Source organism: Saccoglossus kowalevskii, chromosome 6 (assembly GCF_978046115.1).
Source record: "Saccoglossus kowalevskii chromosome 6, keSacKowa6.1, whole genome shotgun sequence".
NCBI lineage: Eukaryota > Metazoa > Hemichordata > Enteropneusta > Harrimaniidae > Saccoglossus > Saccoglossus kowalevskii.
In genome coordinates this window covers 7168152-7187757 of record NC_140646.1, presented here as the reverse complement: position 1 = coordinate 7187757, position 19606 = coordinate 7168152, and the positions used below count along the sequence as shown (strand labels likewise).

The 19606-nt window shown below is 35.7% G+C and overlaps 1 protein-coding gene across 1 annotated transcript in view; it reads right to left on the bottom strand.

Annotated features, from left to right (window-relative positions):
* LOC102800535 (uncharacterized) overlaps window positions 1–18588 on the bottom strand; it is a 33027-nt gene extending 14439 nt beyond the window's left edge. The window contains exons 1-4 of the mRNA XM_085499994.1: window positions 18310–18588; window positions 16233–16770; window positions 15435–15625; window positions 218–289 (exon numbers count right to left, since the gene is read on the bottom strand). Coding sequence (XP_085356120.1) covers window positions 218–289; window positions 15435–15625; window positions 16233–16770; window positions 18310–18491 — 983 coding nt within the window. The 5' untranslated portion in view covers window positions 18492–18588. The remainder of the gene's footprint in view (window positions 1–217; window positions 290–15434; window positions 15626–16232; window positions 16771–18309) is intronic.
* Window positions 18589–19606: the final 1018 nt, after the last annotated feature.

The window sequence follows — 19606 nt, the reverse complement described above, 5'->3', positions numbered from 1 at the left end:
AAAAAGTCAAAGACATTAACTTTATACCAAAAATTATTCACCATAATTACAGAATTGAATATATCATCACAAGCCAAATAAGTGAAAAGTTGACGTGGACGACGGAGATGGACAGACAATCACCCAGATGATAAGCTCCACTTGACAAAGTCGACAGCAGGGCAAATGAAATGCTTAAGAATACTAGTAGCTGGAATGATTCTGAAGGAATACTTACTTGTGCAAAGACCATTTACGATTTTGTTCTTCTCTAAGACTTTCACCATAATCTTTTTCAGGATACTTTCCACTATGAAAAATATATTTACATATAAGACAAACTATAGTACAAGAAATGAAGGTTCTTGTCACATTCAAATCACTGATTACTATAAGGAAATGCTGAATAATTTGAGTTACCGACGTCGAGTTAGGAACATTGAGTTACAAAAACATTGAGTTACAAAAACATTGAGTTACAAAAACATTGAGTTACAAAAACATTGGGTTACAAAAAACATTGGGTTACAAAAACATTGAGTTACAAAAACATTGGGTTACAAAAACATTGAGTTACAAAAACATTGGGTTACAAAAACATTGGGTTACAAAAACATTGAGTTACAAAAACATTGAGTTACAAAAACATTGAGTTACAAAAACATTGAGTTACAAAAACATTGAGTTACAAAAACATTGAGTTACAAAAACATTGAGTTACAAAAACATTGAGTTACAAAAACATTGGGTTACAAAAACATTGGGTTACAAAAACATTGAGTTACAAAAACATTGAGTTACAAAAACATTGGGTTACAAAAACATTGGGTTACAAAAACATTGAGTTACAAAAACATTGAGTTACAAAAACATTGAGTTACAAAAACATGACCATGCCCATATTTTCGAAGCCTGCCACATTTTTGAATCAAAGAAAGCTTAGAAAGAACTCCCGTCAGCTGAGGGAATAAGGATCATGATGTAATATTCGGGAATATTTGAAAATGATAAACAAATTATGAATAATCTATTAAATAAGTAGTCACCAGTAGTCATCTACACACATAGACATCGTATACCTACAATAAGCCTACTTAAAAATATGCATAAAAAGTCTACACAAAATTGCAACATTAAAAAGAAAACTGAAATAATTCATAAAACATTGGGTAAAATGAAATGCAACGAAAATAGTAAACAAATAAATGCCCAAAATAAACTTATAGGGCATTTAAAAATATTTTAGAAATTTAGTTAACACGGAAAACGTGAAGTAGCAAGAACAACTATATAAATTTCTGACAAACAATCACAATCTAAATATCTAAAATTCAAACCACTATCTTAATATCAATATGTGATAATAATAATAATAACTTTATTACGCCGTATTGTGAAACTACATCTCAATTTTAGCTAATTGTAATAAAAGTATAACAAAAAGAAGTAACTAAATCACATAAAAGACACACTACTACTAGGTACAGTACTAAGAGAAGAACATTTTCATTGTGCTTGGAAGTTAGCATGTAAAGTATAAGATGATATAGTATAGGTAATAACATGTTTAATGAGTTTTATTTCTGATGTATTCATGAGATACTTAAATTTTTCAATATTACTGGCAGACTGGAAATTGTTCAGTGAAGACCATATATAGTTTCTCACGATCTGTATTATAGAGTTTACAGGATGTAATGAAATGTATTTCATCTTCAAGTATGTTACACATCCTGCAAACTCTGTTGTCAACTGGTGTTTTTGGTCTCTTGTAACGTCCTAGCTCTATTTCTAATCTGTGGTTGCTAAGTCTCAGTTTAGACATAAGCTTAATTTCCTCTCTCTTATTCAACAGGTATAAATAAGGTTATGTGCTAATGTCATCTTTTAATAAAGAATATGTTCTCATTTTTGAATCTGGTCTTTTGATGTCCTGAAGCCATGAATTTACATAATGATCTTTGGCCAACTGATAAAAAGTTTGTTTTTGTACAGACTGAATGTTAATTTTGTAAATTTTACTAATCTTAATTAGACTAGCTAGCCATGTATTTTTATAGCAGTTTTGTTGCAGTTCCTTAATAGCATGGTATGTAAAGCTGATAGGACCATTGTTCAAAATATTTTGATAATATTTGATTGCCTGGTAATGGATTCTTGCAATTAAGGGTAATCTACCCATTTCCATCCTACAACCAATCACACTTGTTTTATTGTTGACACACAGAGTCTGACGACAAAAATTTAAGTGAAACTTCTCTGTGTCAGTCTTGTCCCATCTACCAGTCTCTAAAACAGCCCAAACTTCAGATCCATACAATAAAATTGGTAATTGCAATGAGTCAAACAATTTGGATTTCAACTTAATATTGTTAAACTTTTCACTGTAGATGTTACCAATTGAATATTTGGTTTTCCTTGCCTTATCAGTAAGTCTCTGCATATGTGTGTCAATAAATATTATATCTATTTATTTTCAGTTACGTATATTAATAAGGAAGGCATCACAATCTTTTAGATTGGTTTGTAAATCCCGAAAATCGACATGGTAAAATTACAACCATCGTACAGCTCAGTACCTTAACAAATATTAATAATTTACGGCAGACGTACTTCTTGGTACATAAAATTCTAAGTAATCCCCAACGCGTCTCATTTGTTACTGCGTATAAATTGACACTATCTGGGGCACGTGATGAGTACCAACCAAAAATACACACAGGACATTTAAGGTAGAGATGCAGTTTATTTGGCTTGCTTTTTAATTGAGTAATTAGACAATGAAGATGGTATTATATATCCAACATGTTATATATTTTCTGAAAGCTTATACAAACTTTGTAAAACTTGTCTTTATTTTAAATATCCAGAATGCGTTTTTGATTTTGGGTAAAAAATATGCTTTTTTGGACAAAAGTGGTTTAAAAAAAATTAGCTTAAAAACTTCAAGTCCATTTGTGGGTAAAATTACATCACTGGACACCTTGGTATACTACTAATTCAAATGCGTCCACTCATCTCTCTAACGACTTTCAAAGTCGCACAGCATGACCACAGGAAGCCCAGGAACTATAATCAACTGTATACGCAGTCTCTATGAGCGGGGGGGGGGGGGGGGTAATCGGCTGGTATCTAGTGTAAGAAATAGACAAGGGATGAAGGCTCCAGCCAGCTCACATTTTATAAACTCAAAAAAACAGACGAAAAGAATGAAAAATAAAATCTAAAAAAAATACCAGGTTGAAGAATATTAGTTGCTTCTTTAAATTTCGCCAAAGCCATACCTATATTTTACCGATATCTGCAGAATAAATCAAGAAAACTACACAAATTTACTCCATTTAGGAATTCCTAACGGTTTACCCGAACGCACGGCACAGTTGGAGGCGTGGCCTGTTCAGCATTTGTCAACAACCAATCACAATAATGTGTGAAAATTTCGAGGCAAATGGCCAAAGCGTCTATCAGCTATTTTAATTTAAAACCCAAGAATTCACCAAAAATAGAAGACGAGAAAAAGGCTAATTTGCATATTTGTGCGTTAAACCGGGATTTACTGCTTTGTCATACTTTCTAGACTATTGAAATTGAAAGTTGACGTATAGACAGACATTTTATGTAAAATCGTTGGACCAGAACAACTGCTCTTGAATATATAAATCAGAAACACGTCATTCATACCAGTGTTTTGATGGGGTCGGTAAAAACACGTGGCAATGCCCAGTAAATATAACGTCATCTCATGAATTATTAAACAGGGGGCGGTCCTAGGAAGGTGACCTTTTATCACGATCAAAACATGGCTTCTCTTCGATGTATTTTCAATAAAAAATCTACGAGTATTTCAGAGCCTATGGTTTACCGTGAAGAGTACAAAGTGAGATATTAAATTATTTATCCTTGATGATTTTTATGTAGTATTGAGAACCAACTCCAGGAAACGAACGCACAATAATGAATAATCGCGTAATCCTAGAATCGAAACGCGAGGCACAGAAGTTTTGTTCATCGTTTCCAATCCCATTTTTCCCACTGCAACATATTTGTTAAAAGAAATATTTGAATTATGTTCGTTTTTTAAGGAGGCATTTTTTTATTTTTCCGATTTTGGCAACGCCTTATTCAGGGATTTTCTAAGACAGTCGCAGACAATCAGCGCACGGATGTACGTACAAAACATGCTGTTGTACTACCGGCGACGGTCGCCTGCAAGAAGAGAGCTCCAGCTCCTAACGTAAAAGTTTTAAAATTTCGACCAGTTTTAAATAATTAGTGTTGGAAATCTGACATGTTTTAAGAGTGCAAAATTAAGGTGCATTTTCGAGCGGTCGAATTTTTCTGAATAGAAATCGGCAAATGAAAAAAACAGTGCTAAACAGTGTGCTTCGGTAGTTTAAAAAAATGGAATGTCCGTCAAATTTACGTAAACTTCCCCATTTTTCACGGAAAAAGCAAAGGTCGTGGCCGTGTTGCAGGCTAAAAAATCAAAACAAAATCATCAATCAGTAAGTATTATGACAAGGAAAGCAAAACATCAGACGCGGAGAAGCGGTCAGCGCGTCGAAAGAGTTGTTACCGTAATGTATCAAGTTACCTCTCCCTGTGATTTATTTTTCATTGAAATTATTTGGTTGTTTTCAATTAATTTTAGCGTACCTTTGCAATTTATTTTAGCATTGTCAGTTGTTTGCTTCATTGAATTAAACGGAGTTCGTCCGGTTGCAAACAAAGCTGTCTCGCACCACCGAGCAAAACTTGCGAATGATCGAAGTACAGGTACCCATTGGACAACTTGAAAGATACACAAAAGTTTGTATCTCCCCGACCCAGTGCAATATATCCGGTTAGAATCAAAGCTCACATGTCCCTTATTTGAGGGACCAGATTCTGCCGTAAATTCGGGATGGGATTTAGAAAAAAAATAAAATGGGACTTTTAAGGTGTATTTTGGCGTCATTTCAATCATTCCTAATGCCTAAAATAGAGTCTAAGTTTTATCGTAGTCATTGACGCCTATTCAAGAGTATGATGTTTATTGTGACTAGCGTGAATGGGTAAGCTTCGTTTCGACTATGAGCAGTTATCACTGTAAACAATGTTAAATTATTCTTCACATGCTCAGTTTATTTTTTGAGAACAATTATTTAAAAATAAAATCTCTCAGTCAATCAGAAACTCGGATTCATGCCTTCAGGGAAAGTCATGTTTGGACGCTCACATCGATTTGTTTTTCGTTCGGTGGGCTGATGCCTTCGGTGTAGCTTTTGCATCTTCCGACATAGAAATCATCTGAATCTTCTTTCTACCTTTCTTTCTTTTCACACCACGCATAATGTAATGATAAAAATTAAGAAAAAACGCTGAGGAAATATAATGTTTGGTTTGCTAGCGAGCGAGAACTGATTTGAGAATAATTGCACATGCGCGTGAATTGAATGAACTATGACCCGTACAATCTCGATTTGCATATTGTCAATCAAAGGTCTTGTTATTTGGTTACTCATGCAAATTAGGCAATTGGACATAAACATTGCCACGTGTGAGTGTTTTTTATTTTTAACCAGAAAATAAACAGCAATGTTAACGGTGTTCCAATAAGAATTCATTGGTCAAATTTTCACAGAATGTTCTTTAGATAAAAATCTATATAAAAAACGAAAAAAACTATTTTTGATTGAAATTCACAAATAAAGTGCATTAAAGTGGCTCGAAACAAAACCTATTCGCTAATTTTCGTTTCGAAAACATCTACGATGGATTAAATACCGTCCCGCATGTTTTTTTTTTACCAGGCAGGAGACGCCGGTCAGCGTGGCGTTGCCCCAGTGGTTTCCACTGTTCATCCAGTAGTTAATGCCGACGTCACGGTCTATACATTCCACATGAAGCATGGTATTCAGCTTAACCATATTTTCTTTTTTGCTCCATAGCTTAACTTAATAGGAACAGTAACTCAAGCAATAAATGTGCTTTCCGATTTGAGGGATATCGTGCGGTGTAATATTCAATGAAAAAATAGTGAAACACGAGGCTCACGCTGGGGCCCACATAAGGTGTTGCAATAGTGTAAATATTACAAAGCCAAACACCGATTGTTTCCTTTGCTAGGTAAAATCAATGTACAGAATAATCGGATGAAACAACTAAAGTAAACTAGGATATATTAGAGCTAATGAATTCGTAATTTCCGACGAAAAGGGCCGGGAAAAAATACCGCTAATAACAAACCACCGTCATAACAAATCACCGTGTTGAGGGGGCGGTGAACAAATGAGACACCGATTGTCAAATTGTTTTGGTAATCATCGCATGTCGATTCATGTCATTTGAACAGGGTACCCTGACACAAAAATAAGGTAAACCAGCTTACTGAGTGATAATGATTTTGTGATTTCCCACACGAAGAACGTTCTCAGAAATAATCCGACATGCTGATCAGCCCACCAACAATGGGCACCAAAATTGATCACTCCTGTCACGGTAAATTCGGTATGTTTCACGAGCTTTTTTTTCTCCAAATCCCAACATATATTTACACATGTAGGCGAATTTTGTCAGCCCTGTGTAAATAGATATTTTTACTTGGAATGTGCCCCATTTTACGTACGAGAAGCCCTTACACAACAACGTAGTCATCAACACACAGACATCCTATACCTACTAATCGACATGATAGCTTCGTAATTTGGGGAAGGTGGGGTTGAAAGTGTACCATGCAAGTTTCCAAATTTTTTAAAGGAAAATAAAGGAAAGAAGTACAATACAATGTTGGTAAGCGATACAAAGGAAATATCTCCTTACGGCAGCGACTTGATACAACTACATTGATGCTGGAGGGAACCATATTTGTTCTCGCGTTCAATAATACGGTGATAAATCAGGATTCACAAGTACAACGAATTTACACAACATTTTACCATGAAATCGAACCTACCAACCATTTTCATATCTTCAACACTGCCATGGTTTTGGCGATGATGAATCTCACATTCATTATTTTCTTGACTGGGCTCACACAGGGTTCAATTTTCCGTGGCTTGAATGTAATTGTACACCACACGTGAATGTAAACTAGCTTGCACAGTAATTCGTTTCACAGTCATTGAGGTTATACATTTGTTATATACTTATTTATTTACTTATACGATAATACAAAATCATACATGTAATTTCTTAGACCTTTTCATAATGTAAACTGATACATTTCATCTCCCGAGCGCTTGCTTCGTTTTTGTACAACACACTGGAAATAACAAAATGGCCGACACCATCATAAATTGCTGGTCATAAAAAATAGAATACTCATGCGCATCATTATGCAAATTAGTCCACTCACCGATTCCTATTAGTTGTATTCATGCAATTGGGCATAAAAAACTTAAAAAAAATAATAATAAAAAATACATAAAAAATGCTAAATTTTAATTAAAATGTAAAATACAACAATGAATTGCAGCAGCCAATCATTAGTAACATTCTTACCAAGTTACATAAAAATCGTTTTAATGCTTTTTGAGATATAACTGAACTAGCTTAAAATTCACACATTATTATGCAGATGAGCTCATTAATATGCATGGATGTCAACCAAAAACTAATCAAATCTGCGCATTGCCCCAGACAAGCTATATACCAAGTTTCATTGAAATCCGAACATTGGTTCTTGAGATATCGATGGAACAGACACACACACAGACAGACAGACAGACAGACAGACAGACAGACACACACACAGACAGACACACAGACAGACACACTAACTGCAAAGACTCCCTTTTTGTGCTTCGCACACGGGAGTCAAAAACCAAACCCTAATTGTAACTTGATGTTCAATTAACAGTTAATCAAATTTTGAGTAAACAAATTGCACATAAATTGCTAATGTTGTTTAACGTGAATTAACAGTTCTAACATTTTTTTTTAACCAAACTTTGAGTTATAGGGAAGATAAAACGTTAAACAAAACAACAAATTTATATTACCCGTAATTTGAAATTCTGTTACAGCAAGTCACAGAAGTATTGGGGCAGCCAATTTGCAAACTTGCTAGCAAATTGGCTAACTGTTTTGGTTTTGATTAAACTGTTGCCTTTTGAATAGTGCTGGTGCCATCTATTGGTCAATCTGGGAGAGACTATATAACAGTCTTATAGTTGGGTGGTGATTTCGCATTCAAATATACCATGGAAAGTGTTCTATGTTCTTTGTGTAATGAGATGTTTGGATACAAGGGATTGCCTACACAAAAACGAATGAGGTCGTTTTTTTTAGCCATTGGCTTAATGTTACTGTTTTTCAATGACCTAGAGAGAAATCTAGGTCTGGGGAAGCCCCATGACCTCAAGATTTTCCTTCACGTCACCGAGGTAATGAGGCGGCACCATATTGCCTTCCAAATCACTCTGGTTCTTTTTCTCCGCACAAAGGACTAAGCCAACGCTACGGGAAAGTGGGGTGGTTGGGGGGACCTGGAATCTATGATGGGTATGAACTATGTGAATAGGTGGGTTAAAAACCCTCTTCCTAAATTCACTATGTTCAATTACCCACTATAGACTCCAGTCAGTCAAAATGACTATTTTGAACTGTAAGACGAGCGAACCAAAAAAGATAAAAAGGAAAACAAGCAGCCTCTCTGCTGAGATAGCTCCGCTGTTAGCAATGCACATTTCAATTAAAGAACAGAAGATATCATTAGAAAATCAACAATATGCATGATAGTATCAATGCAATGGGACTTGCTGTTTTCAACAAGAATTCAAAAATATAATTTTTAACCATAAATGATTGTGGTTTTTAACAAGAAGAAAATATCACTTTTTACCAAAAATGACAAAAATATTTACCAAAATTAGAAAGTTAAAGATATCATCATGAAATGAACAAATTTGAGAGTGGTCCACATGTAGTACCTATATATGTAATATCAAAGCAATTGGACTTGCGGTTTTTAACAAGAAGTCACAAATATCACTTTTTACCAACAAGCAGCCTCTCGGCTGAGATAGCTCCGCTGTTAGCAATGCACATTTCAATTATAGAACAGAAGATATCATTAGAAAATTAACAATACGTATAGTATCAATGCAATGGGACTTGCTGTTTTCAACAAGAATTCAAAAATATAATTTTTCACCATAAATGATTGTGGTTTTTAACAAGAAGAAAATATCACTTTTTACCAAAAATGACAAAAATATTCACCAAAATTAGATAATTAAAGATATCATTACAAAATGAACAAATCTGAGAGAGGTCCACATGTAGTACCTATATATGTAATAATATCAAAGCAATTGGACTTGTGGTTTTTAACAAGAAGTCGAAAATATCACTTTTTACTAAAAATGACAAATATATTTACTAAAATTAGAGAATTAAAGATATCATTACAAAATGAACAAATATGAGAGAGGTCCACATGTAGTACCTATATATGTAATATCAAAGCAATTGGACTTGCGGTTTTTAACAAGAAGTTGAAAATATCACTTTTTACCAAATATGACAAAAATATTCACCAAAATTAGAAAATTAAAGATATCATCATGAAATAAACAAATTTGAGAGTGGTCCACATGTAGTACCTATATATGTAATATCAAAGCAATTGGACTTGCGGTTTTTAACAAGAAGTCGAAAATATCACTTTTTACCAAAAATGACAAAAATATTCACCAAAATTAGAGAATTAAAGATATCATTACAAAATGAACAAATCTGAGAGAGGTCCACATGTAATACCTATATATGTAATATCAAAGCAATTGAATTTTTGGTTTTTAACAAGAAGTCGAAAATATCCCTTTTTACCAAAAATTACAAAAATATTCACCAAAATTAGAGAATTGAAGATATTATCACAAAATGAACAAGTCATTGTCAATGACACGTCCCCGTTCCGTTCATATTTGAGTGACATATACATTCAAAGCAGATCATGACCGAAATGCACCTGCATATGTACAACACATTGTGCTAAATCTGAACAAAATCCATCCATGCATGACTGAGATCCGGTTCTGGAATTGTGAAAATATGTGATTTTGATGCATTTTCGGCCTTAAAATGGCCATCATTCCGCTATTGTTAAGCAGATCATGAAACAAATGCACATATCTATTTGTGACATGATGTACCATGTGTGTGTGAAGTTTGAACTTGATCAATCCAGACATGTCTTGGATACGGATCCAGAACTGAATTCTTTAACAAAATGGCCGCCAGTCGGCCATTTCGAACTTGATCCGAAAAAAAAAAAGACGTGCATCAAGGTCCTATTATGTTTAATGTATGTACCAAATTTGAACAAAATCCATCCATGCATAACTGAGATACGGGTCCGGAATGGTGAAAATGTGCGATTTCAATGCATTTTCGGCCTTAAAGCGGCCCCCATTTGGCTATCGTTAATGAGATCATGAAACAAATGCACATACATATTTGTGACATGATGTACCTTGTGTGTGTGAAGTTTGAACTTGATCAATCCAGACATGTCTCGGATACGAATCCAGAACTGAATTCTTTAAAACAAAATGGCCGCCAGTCGGCTATTTCAAACTTGATCCGAAAAAAAAATGACGTGCATCAAGGTCCTATTATGTTTAATGTATGTACCAAATTTGAATGAAATCCGTCCATGCATAACTGAGATCCGGGTCCGGAATGGTGAAAATGTGCGATTTCAATGCATTTTCGGCCTTAAAGCGGCCGCCATTTGGCTATCGTTAATGAGATCATGAAACAAATGCACATACATATTTGTGACATGATGTACCTTGTGTGTGTGAAGTTTGAACTCGATCAATCCAAGCATGTCTCAGATACGGATCCAGAACTGAATTCTTTAAAACAAAATGGCCGCCAGTCGGCCATTTCGAACCCGATCCAAAAAAAAAAATAACGTGCATCAAGGTCCTATTATGTTTAATGTATGTACCAAATTTGAACAAAATCCGTCCATGCATAACTGAGATCCGGGTCCGGAATGGTGAAAATGTGCGATTTTGATGCATTTTCGGCCTTAAAATGGCCGCCATTTGGCTATCGTTAATGAGATCATGAAACAAATGCACATACATATTTGTGACATGATGTACCTTGTGTGTGTGAAGTTTGAACTCGATCAATCCAAGCATGTCTCAGATACGGATCCAGAACTGAATTCTTTAAAACAAAATGGCCGCCAGTCGGCCATTTCGAACCCGATCCCAAAAAAAAAATAACGTGCATCAAGGTCCTATTATGTTTAATGTATGTACCAAATTTGAACAAAATCCGTCCATGCATAACTGAGATCCGGGTCCGGAATGGTGAAAATGTGCGATTTTGATGCATTTTCGGCCTTAAAATGGCCGCTATTCGGCTATCGTTAATGAGATCATGAAACAAATGCACATACATATTTGTGACATGATGTACCTTGTGTGTGTGAAGTTTGAACTTGATCAATCCAGACATGTCTCGGATACGGATCCAGAACTGAATTCTTTAAAACAAAATGGCCGCCAGTCGGCTATTTCGAACTTGATCCGAAAAAAAAAATGACGTGCATCAAGGTCCTATTATGTTTAATGTATGTACCAAATTTGAATGAAATCCGTCCATGCATAACTGAGATCCGGGTCCGGAATGGTGAAAATGTGCGATTTCAATGCATTTTCGGCCTTAAAGCGGCCGCCATTTGGCTATCGTTAATGAGATCATGAAACAAATGCACATACATATTTGTGACATGATGTACCTTGTGTGTGTGAAGTTTGAACTTGATCAATCCAAGCATGTCTCAGATACGGATCCAGAACTGAATTCTTTAAAACAAAATGGCCGCCAGTCGGCCATTTCGAACCCGATCCAAAAAAAAAAATGACGTGCATCAAGGTCCTATTATGTTTAATGTATGTACCAAATTTGAACAAAATCCATCCATGCATAACTGAGATCCGGGTCCGGAATGGTGAAAATGTGCGATTTTGATGCATTTTCGGCCTTAAAATGGCCGCTATTGGGCTATCGTTAATCGGATCATGAAAAAAATGCATGTGCATATGTCCCATATAAGGTGTGATGTATGAGTGAAGTTTGAACTTAATCGGTCCATGCATGTTCGAGATACAGGTGATCACGGACGCACGGACGCACGGACGCACACAGGGCAAAACATAAGTCCCCGTTTTCGGACTGCGTCCGAACGGGGACTAACAAATCTGAGAGAGGTCCACATGTAGTACCTATATATGTAATATCAAAGCAATCGGACTTACAGTTTTTAACAAGAAGTCGAAAATATCACTTTTTACCAAAAATGACAAGAATATTCACCAAAATTAGAGAATTGAAGATATCATCACAAAATGAACAAATCTGAGAAAGGTCTACATGTAGTATCTATATATGTAATATCAAAGTAATTGAACTATTGGTTTTTAACAAGAAGTCGTAAATATCACTTTTTACCAAAAATGACAAAAATATTCACCAAAATTAGAGAATTGAAGATATCAACATGAAATGAACAAACCTCAGAGAGGTCTACCCAAGGTACATATACACCAAGTATCAAAGCATTCAGGCTTGTAGTTTTCAAGAAGAAGTCGAAAAAGTAAAACATTGACACGGACAACGAACGACGCCGGACAATTACTCATATGATAAGCTCCGCTCGACAAAGTCGACAGCGGAGCTAAAAAAACTGGAGGACTAATTAAAACCGTTTTTATCGAGCCACCCACTAGGGCGGAGAAAAATCGAAAGTGATTTGGAAGGCAATATGGCGCCGCCTCATTACCTTGGTCAGGTGGTTTGTAACGTGAAGGAAAATCTTGAGGTCATGGGGCATTCCCTGACCTAGATTTCACTCTCTGTCATTGGCTGAATCGCAGATTAATGCCTACAGTTCAAAATATTCATTTTGACTGACCAGAGTCTATAATGGGGTAATTGAACGCAGTGAATTGTGGCCATTTTCAGGCTGACCAGGGAACTACATTTTACATTATCACGCCTCGCGTAACAAAGACAATCATTCAGGGGAATCCAGGCTACGTAAAAACATTCTATGTCTACTAATGTAATATAGACTCGTCCAGAGTGAACGCGACCACAAGTTGGTGCCAATGAGATTCGATAGCCAACTGTTTAGTCAAAACCAAAGCAGTTAGCAAATTCGCTAGCGAGTTTGCAAATTGGCTGCTCCAATACTTCTGAGACTTGATGTAACTGTTAATTGAACATTGAGTTACAATTTGGGTGAGATTTTTCAAAAGTGTTTTTTTAAATATGGCCATGGTCGTACATGTATGTGTAACATGTTTTTGTAACTCAATGTCTGTTTATAAGCAGTCTTGACAGAAATAATATCTGATCACATAAAGAAGTTCTAATGAAAATATACATCTAACATATATACTTCTTCTAAGAAACGGTTACGTAGTTATTTGATCAAATTGTCACAACACAGGAGATGGATTTGTAAAAAATTATGATATCGTGCTTTTACATGAGAATTAGACATTGGGCAGTAATATTGAATCAAATTACAAAAATAATGTTCATGTTGATGTATCTATTGGTATACTATCTTTGTACAAAATTTAAACAGAAATGTTCAGTGCATTCATGGGAAAGTAGGCATGGGTACCATGAAAAACAAAATGGCCACCAGTCGACCATATTTGTTCCAATCACGACAAAAAATATGACGTGCACCTATAACCCAATATGTATGATCACCATACCAACTTTGATCCAAATCGGCCTAGTCATCTCTGAGAAACAGCAGCGGACATGTAAAAATTACTATTTAGCACTTTTACATGAAAATTGGGCATTGACCGGCCATATTGAATCGAATCACAAAAATAATGTTGGTGTGCATGTATCCCTTAGTATACTATCTTTGTACAAAATTTAAAGAGAAATGTTCATTGCATTCAAGAGAAAGTAGCATGGGTACCATGAAAAACAGAATGGCCGCCAGTCAGTCATATGTGTTTGAATCACGAAAAGAAAAAGACATGCACCTATAACCCAATATGTATGATCACCATACCAACTTTGATCAATAATATATCGCCAAACAACCACACAAAGTTGTTAATGGAATAATAAACACATGTATGCCTAACACCAAAGCATTGGAAATAGTGGTTAGTTGAAATTCCATTTTTAACCAAAAATGACAAAAATATTTGCCAAAATAAGAGAATTAAAAATATGGCCATGGGTTGAACAAATCTAGTAGATGTCAACACAAGGTACATACACACCAACTATCAAAGCATTCAGGCTACCGGTTTTGAAGAAAAAGTCGAAAATAGAATTTTTGACCAAAAATGACCATTTTAAAATAGTCTGAACTGAAATCAGGTCGGGTCATAACAGACGTTTTTTTTTTTTCATTATTTTCGCCTTAAGTTTCTACTGTCGATGGGTCTCAAACTATTTCATCAATTATTTTGAGGTCGATGGTCCGAAATTGGTCGATTTCACAACAAAAACTGTGTGAAATAGGAAAACTATGATGCCTCGTGGCGTCACGACAACTTATTCAAGATGGCGGCAAACACGGGGATTTCGCTGTAGTTTTCCTGCGGTTTTCGTCTTGAAATCCCATAGGTTCGCTGAGCCAAAAAGACGATTTAGCACTTTTACATGAAATTTGGGTCAGTCAGCCATATTGAATTGAATCACAAAAATAATGGTGTAGTTGTATCTCTTGGTATACAATTTTTGTACAAAATTTAAACAGAAACGTTCATGGCATTCACGAGAAAGTAGCATGGGTACCATGAAAAACAAAATGGCCGCCTGTCAGTCATATGTGAATCACGGAAAAAGTATGACGCGCACCTATAACCCAATATATATGATCATCATACCAACTTTGATCCAAATTGGCCTAGCCTAGTCATCACTGAGAAACAGCTCCGGACATTTAAAAATGACGATTCAGCATTTTTACATGAAAATTAGGCGTCGGCCAGCCATATTTGTTCGAATCACGAAAAAAAAAAGACGTGCACTTACAATCCAATATGTATGATCATCATACCAACTTTGATTTAAATCGACCCAGTCATCTCCGAGAAACTGCTGCGGACACGTTTAGGTATCAGAAATGGTAAATTTTACATTCAAAATGGCCGCCAGTCATAAGTAACTTGACGTGCATATGTAAGACATTATGTATTATCTTCATGTCTCCGAGATAAAGCTCTGGACGTACGTACGGACGGAATGAACCTAAAATAAATAGTCCCCGTTTTCAGACTTCGTCCGAACGGGGACTAACAAAAGAAACCTAGCCAGAGTAGTATCAACTCTCGCCTGCAGCATGTATTGATACAGAGCTCTGACAGTAATCACTCATATCTACTGACGGTAACCCAAGAGAAAAATATCGTGGGATTTTATATAATACTAGTAACACAAACTATAATATCATTACATACCTGTGTAATGCCCTTAGTAAAGATGGTGGTGTTTTTTCATCCAGTCCAAGCATATTAGTGAGATAGCTGACACAGTGTGGGTTGGAAAATCCCAATATATTGTGTAACATTTTATCATAACTATCGTTGTGGTCAGCTAAAAATAAACTTCTCTTGTATTGTGACGGTAATTCACTCTCAGTAATTATACCCTGTAACATACATAGTTTATTATAAGCATATTATTATTATTAAAAGTTTCTTGTTTTTCCAAAGCTGAGATTCAATACATCTTGAGCAGATTAAACCTTACAGTCGAAATAGCTGTTTCAGCAGACCTTTGAGTGTTCCCCTAATATCACAGATGGACTAATCTAATAGAGGTCCATCAATTGAAAGCAATTAGAGTAGCAAAAGTCAAATATATTTTTGACCAAAAATGACAAAAATATTTGCTAAAAATAGAGAATTGAAGATATCATTGACTGAATCATGAAATCACCGCATACATGCATGTACTTGAGGTATTTAGTATATGCAAGGTTATAAAGAGAATTGATCTAGAGGTGTGCAAGATACACACACACATGCACAGACACTACATGTACATATAAACCATAACTCCGTTTCTGACTAAAAATGTTGTGAAATGTATTTGTATCACCAAATTTGACTGCTGGATTCTTTCCAGAGAATTATACCCACTATGTTTTTGGTAGCAAAATACATGTGTGATTGACATGGACACCCCCGCAAAAAAAAAAAAAAACAATTTTCATCAAACGAGCTTGAATGTGAACCAGCCTGAGTTATATTCACCACATGTGAATCTCCACTCCAGTGTTTTGGCACAAAAAGAGACAGCAGTATCTTCTCTTCGCTGGCTTCTACTTTAAGTACTCTTAGTTTCAGCAAATCATTTACATGGTAACCATTAACAGGATTTTCATGACTGGACTGTGCAGGAATCTCTGAAGATGGACATAAACCTATTATCTCCAGATTATCGACTTGACGCTTCTTGTTGCAACACAAACAGATAAGTCTTACAAAGAGACCAAAGTCACGAATGTTAACCACACGTGCTACTACTATGTCATTTGCTTCCAAGGCTTCATACAGATGTGCCCGACATTCGGTGGTTTCTGAATGGATTGACATGAACTGTTCAAGAGGAGGCAGTATTGCATACAAGTCACCTTCCTCCTCCTCATCCTCGCTATCCTCTACATGTATTTCATATCTTGACGGTTGAACATGTTCACCAGAGTCCATGAATAGTAGATCTGCCTTCCTAGCTATGAATCTTTGCAATTTCTCAGCAAATTCAACTGGGAGAATTTCAGCTGAGCTTCCACTGAAAGACAAGAAAAGGGTTTTATTTTAGTAAGAATAGTTTTTTACTTAAAGGGGAACTAAATAGAGTCTATTTTGGTGTTTGTATTTATCAAGTTATGTATATTGATTATAAATTTGAAAAAAAAAATGATTATCTTCAGAGTTATGATGATTTAAATATGAGAAACCATAAACCTGCGAAGGACTTCCGTTTGCACCATCTTGCCATAAAAAAAACGCACTCATGAGGTATAAACAGGTAAGGTAACAAAGCATGATGACGAAATACTGTAGAATACTTTATTTTCGCTTGGAATTAATTTTCGCTATTTTCACTGAAGGAATGATTCAGTGAAAATAAAATCCAGCGAATATACCTTTTTTCCTATATTTTACATTAAACCCATCAAAAATCAGTGAAAATAAATTCTATACAAAACACCCAAACAGTCTTTTCAGCGAAAATAAATTCCAGCGAAAATAAAGTATTTCACAGTAGTATCTGATTAAATATAAGCAACTTAGGGAGCCATAGCTGGCTGGACTGGTGAATTGACTTCTAGTCTTGGTTGTTTCGACTTTTACGTTAATGTTATTTACAAGCATATCAACATACAAACATTATGGATGTGCGATTGATCGAGACAGGCATTTTGTTTTGTTTTTTGTCTAACTGTCTAATAAATGCTGTTTCCAGTACTGCACTGTGCGGCATGCAAATTATTCAAAGTATGGATGCTGGAGCATGCAATCTTGAGTTCGTAGGGTGGTGATGGAAACATTTTCGTCCATGTATTCACGGGGCTGCACTGGCAAATCATGGGACAAGTGTCACAGGAACACCAAGCAGATTGTTCACAGACTTCCGTGTAATTTGAAATATAACTTTCATCCGAACAAGGGGCATCGTCGACAATATACTCTCATCACTCACACTGGACTGATCTGAATCGTCACAGTATACCGTACTTCCCTGATCCATTTCATGAACGAAAATGGCCAGCAGCCAGAATCAAGGGGGATTCGCACAGAGTTCTGGGTAAATCAAGGAAATACTCGCTGTTACGGCACGCCTGATTGGCTGAAAATGAGTATGCGCACTTGATTTACCCAGAACTCTGCGAATCCCCCTTGATTCTGGTTGCTGGCCATTTTCGTTCATGAAATCGTCGGATATCATCAGAAAACGCAGGAATTGTGCAGTTTTGAATAAAACCAAGTTAGCGATTATGAACAATGGTTATTAACGTAACACCTGATCCCCTCTAAAATTTTTGTTTCGCATTTTAAGGTAAGAAATCGACATTTGAAACCGACAGGGTGTCGATTTACTAGGTGCCGTGTTTCACAACTTGTTTATTTATATACGTATAGCGGATGATTTTTTTGTTGAAAATTAGTATTTATTGATTTTCAGCCCCCAAGTGACTGTGCATAGTAGTGTAATAAAGTTATTATTATTATTATTTCAATGATAAGATATTACCTTTGTCACATCAAATACTATGCAAATTAGACAAGATTTGTAATAACTGTAAGGGGTAATATAATCTCATACCATGACTTTGACTGTGATTGTAGCTGTCCATGTGCCTGTCTGCTATCTGGGACTTGGTAGCTAGTCCTATCTTCTGTTGTTGCTGGAGCATCTCTTGGAAACGCCCCCTGTTCTTCTTCAATAAACAGGCCTAACATAGGTCCATGCCAGCTTAAAACTTGATCGTACAACTTTTTTTTCATATTTAAAATTATAATCTACTTAATATAGGCCAAAGAACAGCTGCCACCAAAACAAGTTAGACGACACATCAGTACGTCCCAGAATGCATCAAATCCCGCAAGTGATCTGAGGTCAAAGTCCGTGGAATCGATATTTTTTTACAAAGAATATTATCACTTCAAAAAAAGATACCAAACACTGATTATTCTTTGCTTGGATGTCAATTGTTTGGTTTTAGAGAACCAGAGGTGTTTTGATTACCGTTCACACTCGTTCAAAATCCTGCTTTCACTTCCCGCGAGATGTCGAGTGCCAACATGGCGACGTCCACATAAAAATAAACTTCCAACATGGCATTTTGTCGAATTCAGCTGTTTTAAGACGATCACATTTACTTTGAGTATTTATTTCTAATAGGATATCATTCGAAACTATTTGCAATGGTAAGTATACGCATATGATACAATCTTAATTGGTAACTTCCTCATTTCACTGTCTTGGCTGTGTGGTCCAGTGTGCGAGGCGCGGAATGTAAATTTATTATTTTGTGTATACAAGAATAAAACATGCTAATAATTCAAAATTACGTACGTATTGGAGGCCGTGGCGTGTGTGTTTTAAAATGATGTATGCATTTTAAAAACGGCGTGACGGTGCTTTTTAATGGTATGTGAATTAAGTGTATGTGCATTAAAAATGATGTGTGTATTTTAAATAGCGTGTGTTTAAAAAAGACGTGCGTGTTTTAAAAAATATGTGTGTATTAAAAATGATGTGTGAATTAAAATGACGTGTGTGTTTAAAAATGACATGTGTATTTAAAAATAATGTGTGTTTAAAAAATGACGTTTGTGTTTTAAAAATGGCGTGTGTTTAAAAACGACATGTGTGTTTTTAAAAAATGATGTGTGTGAGGTCGAATGGAAATTTTGTGTGTGTGCACAAAAACGCGTGCATAATTTTTTTCATGCCTGTGGAGGGCGCTATCTTTGAATGATTTTTTTCGTGTGTGTGTTAAAAAATCGTGTGCATTAGCCTATTCACGCCTGTGGAGGCGTTGTCTCAAGTGGTAGCCATTTTCGTTTGTAGATTTCTATAACATCAATGAGGTATGTAGAAAGAAACGTGTCCAGCT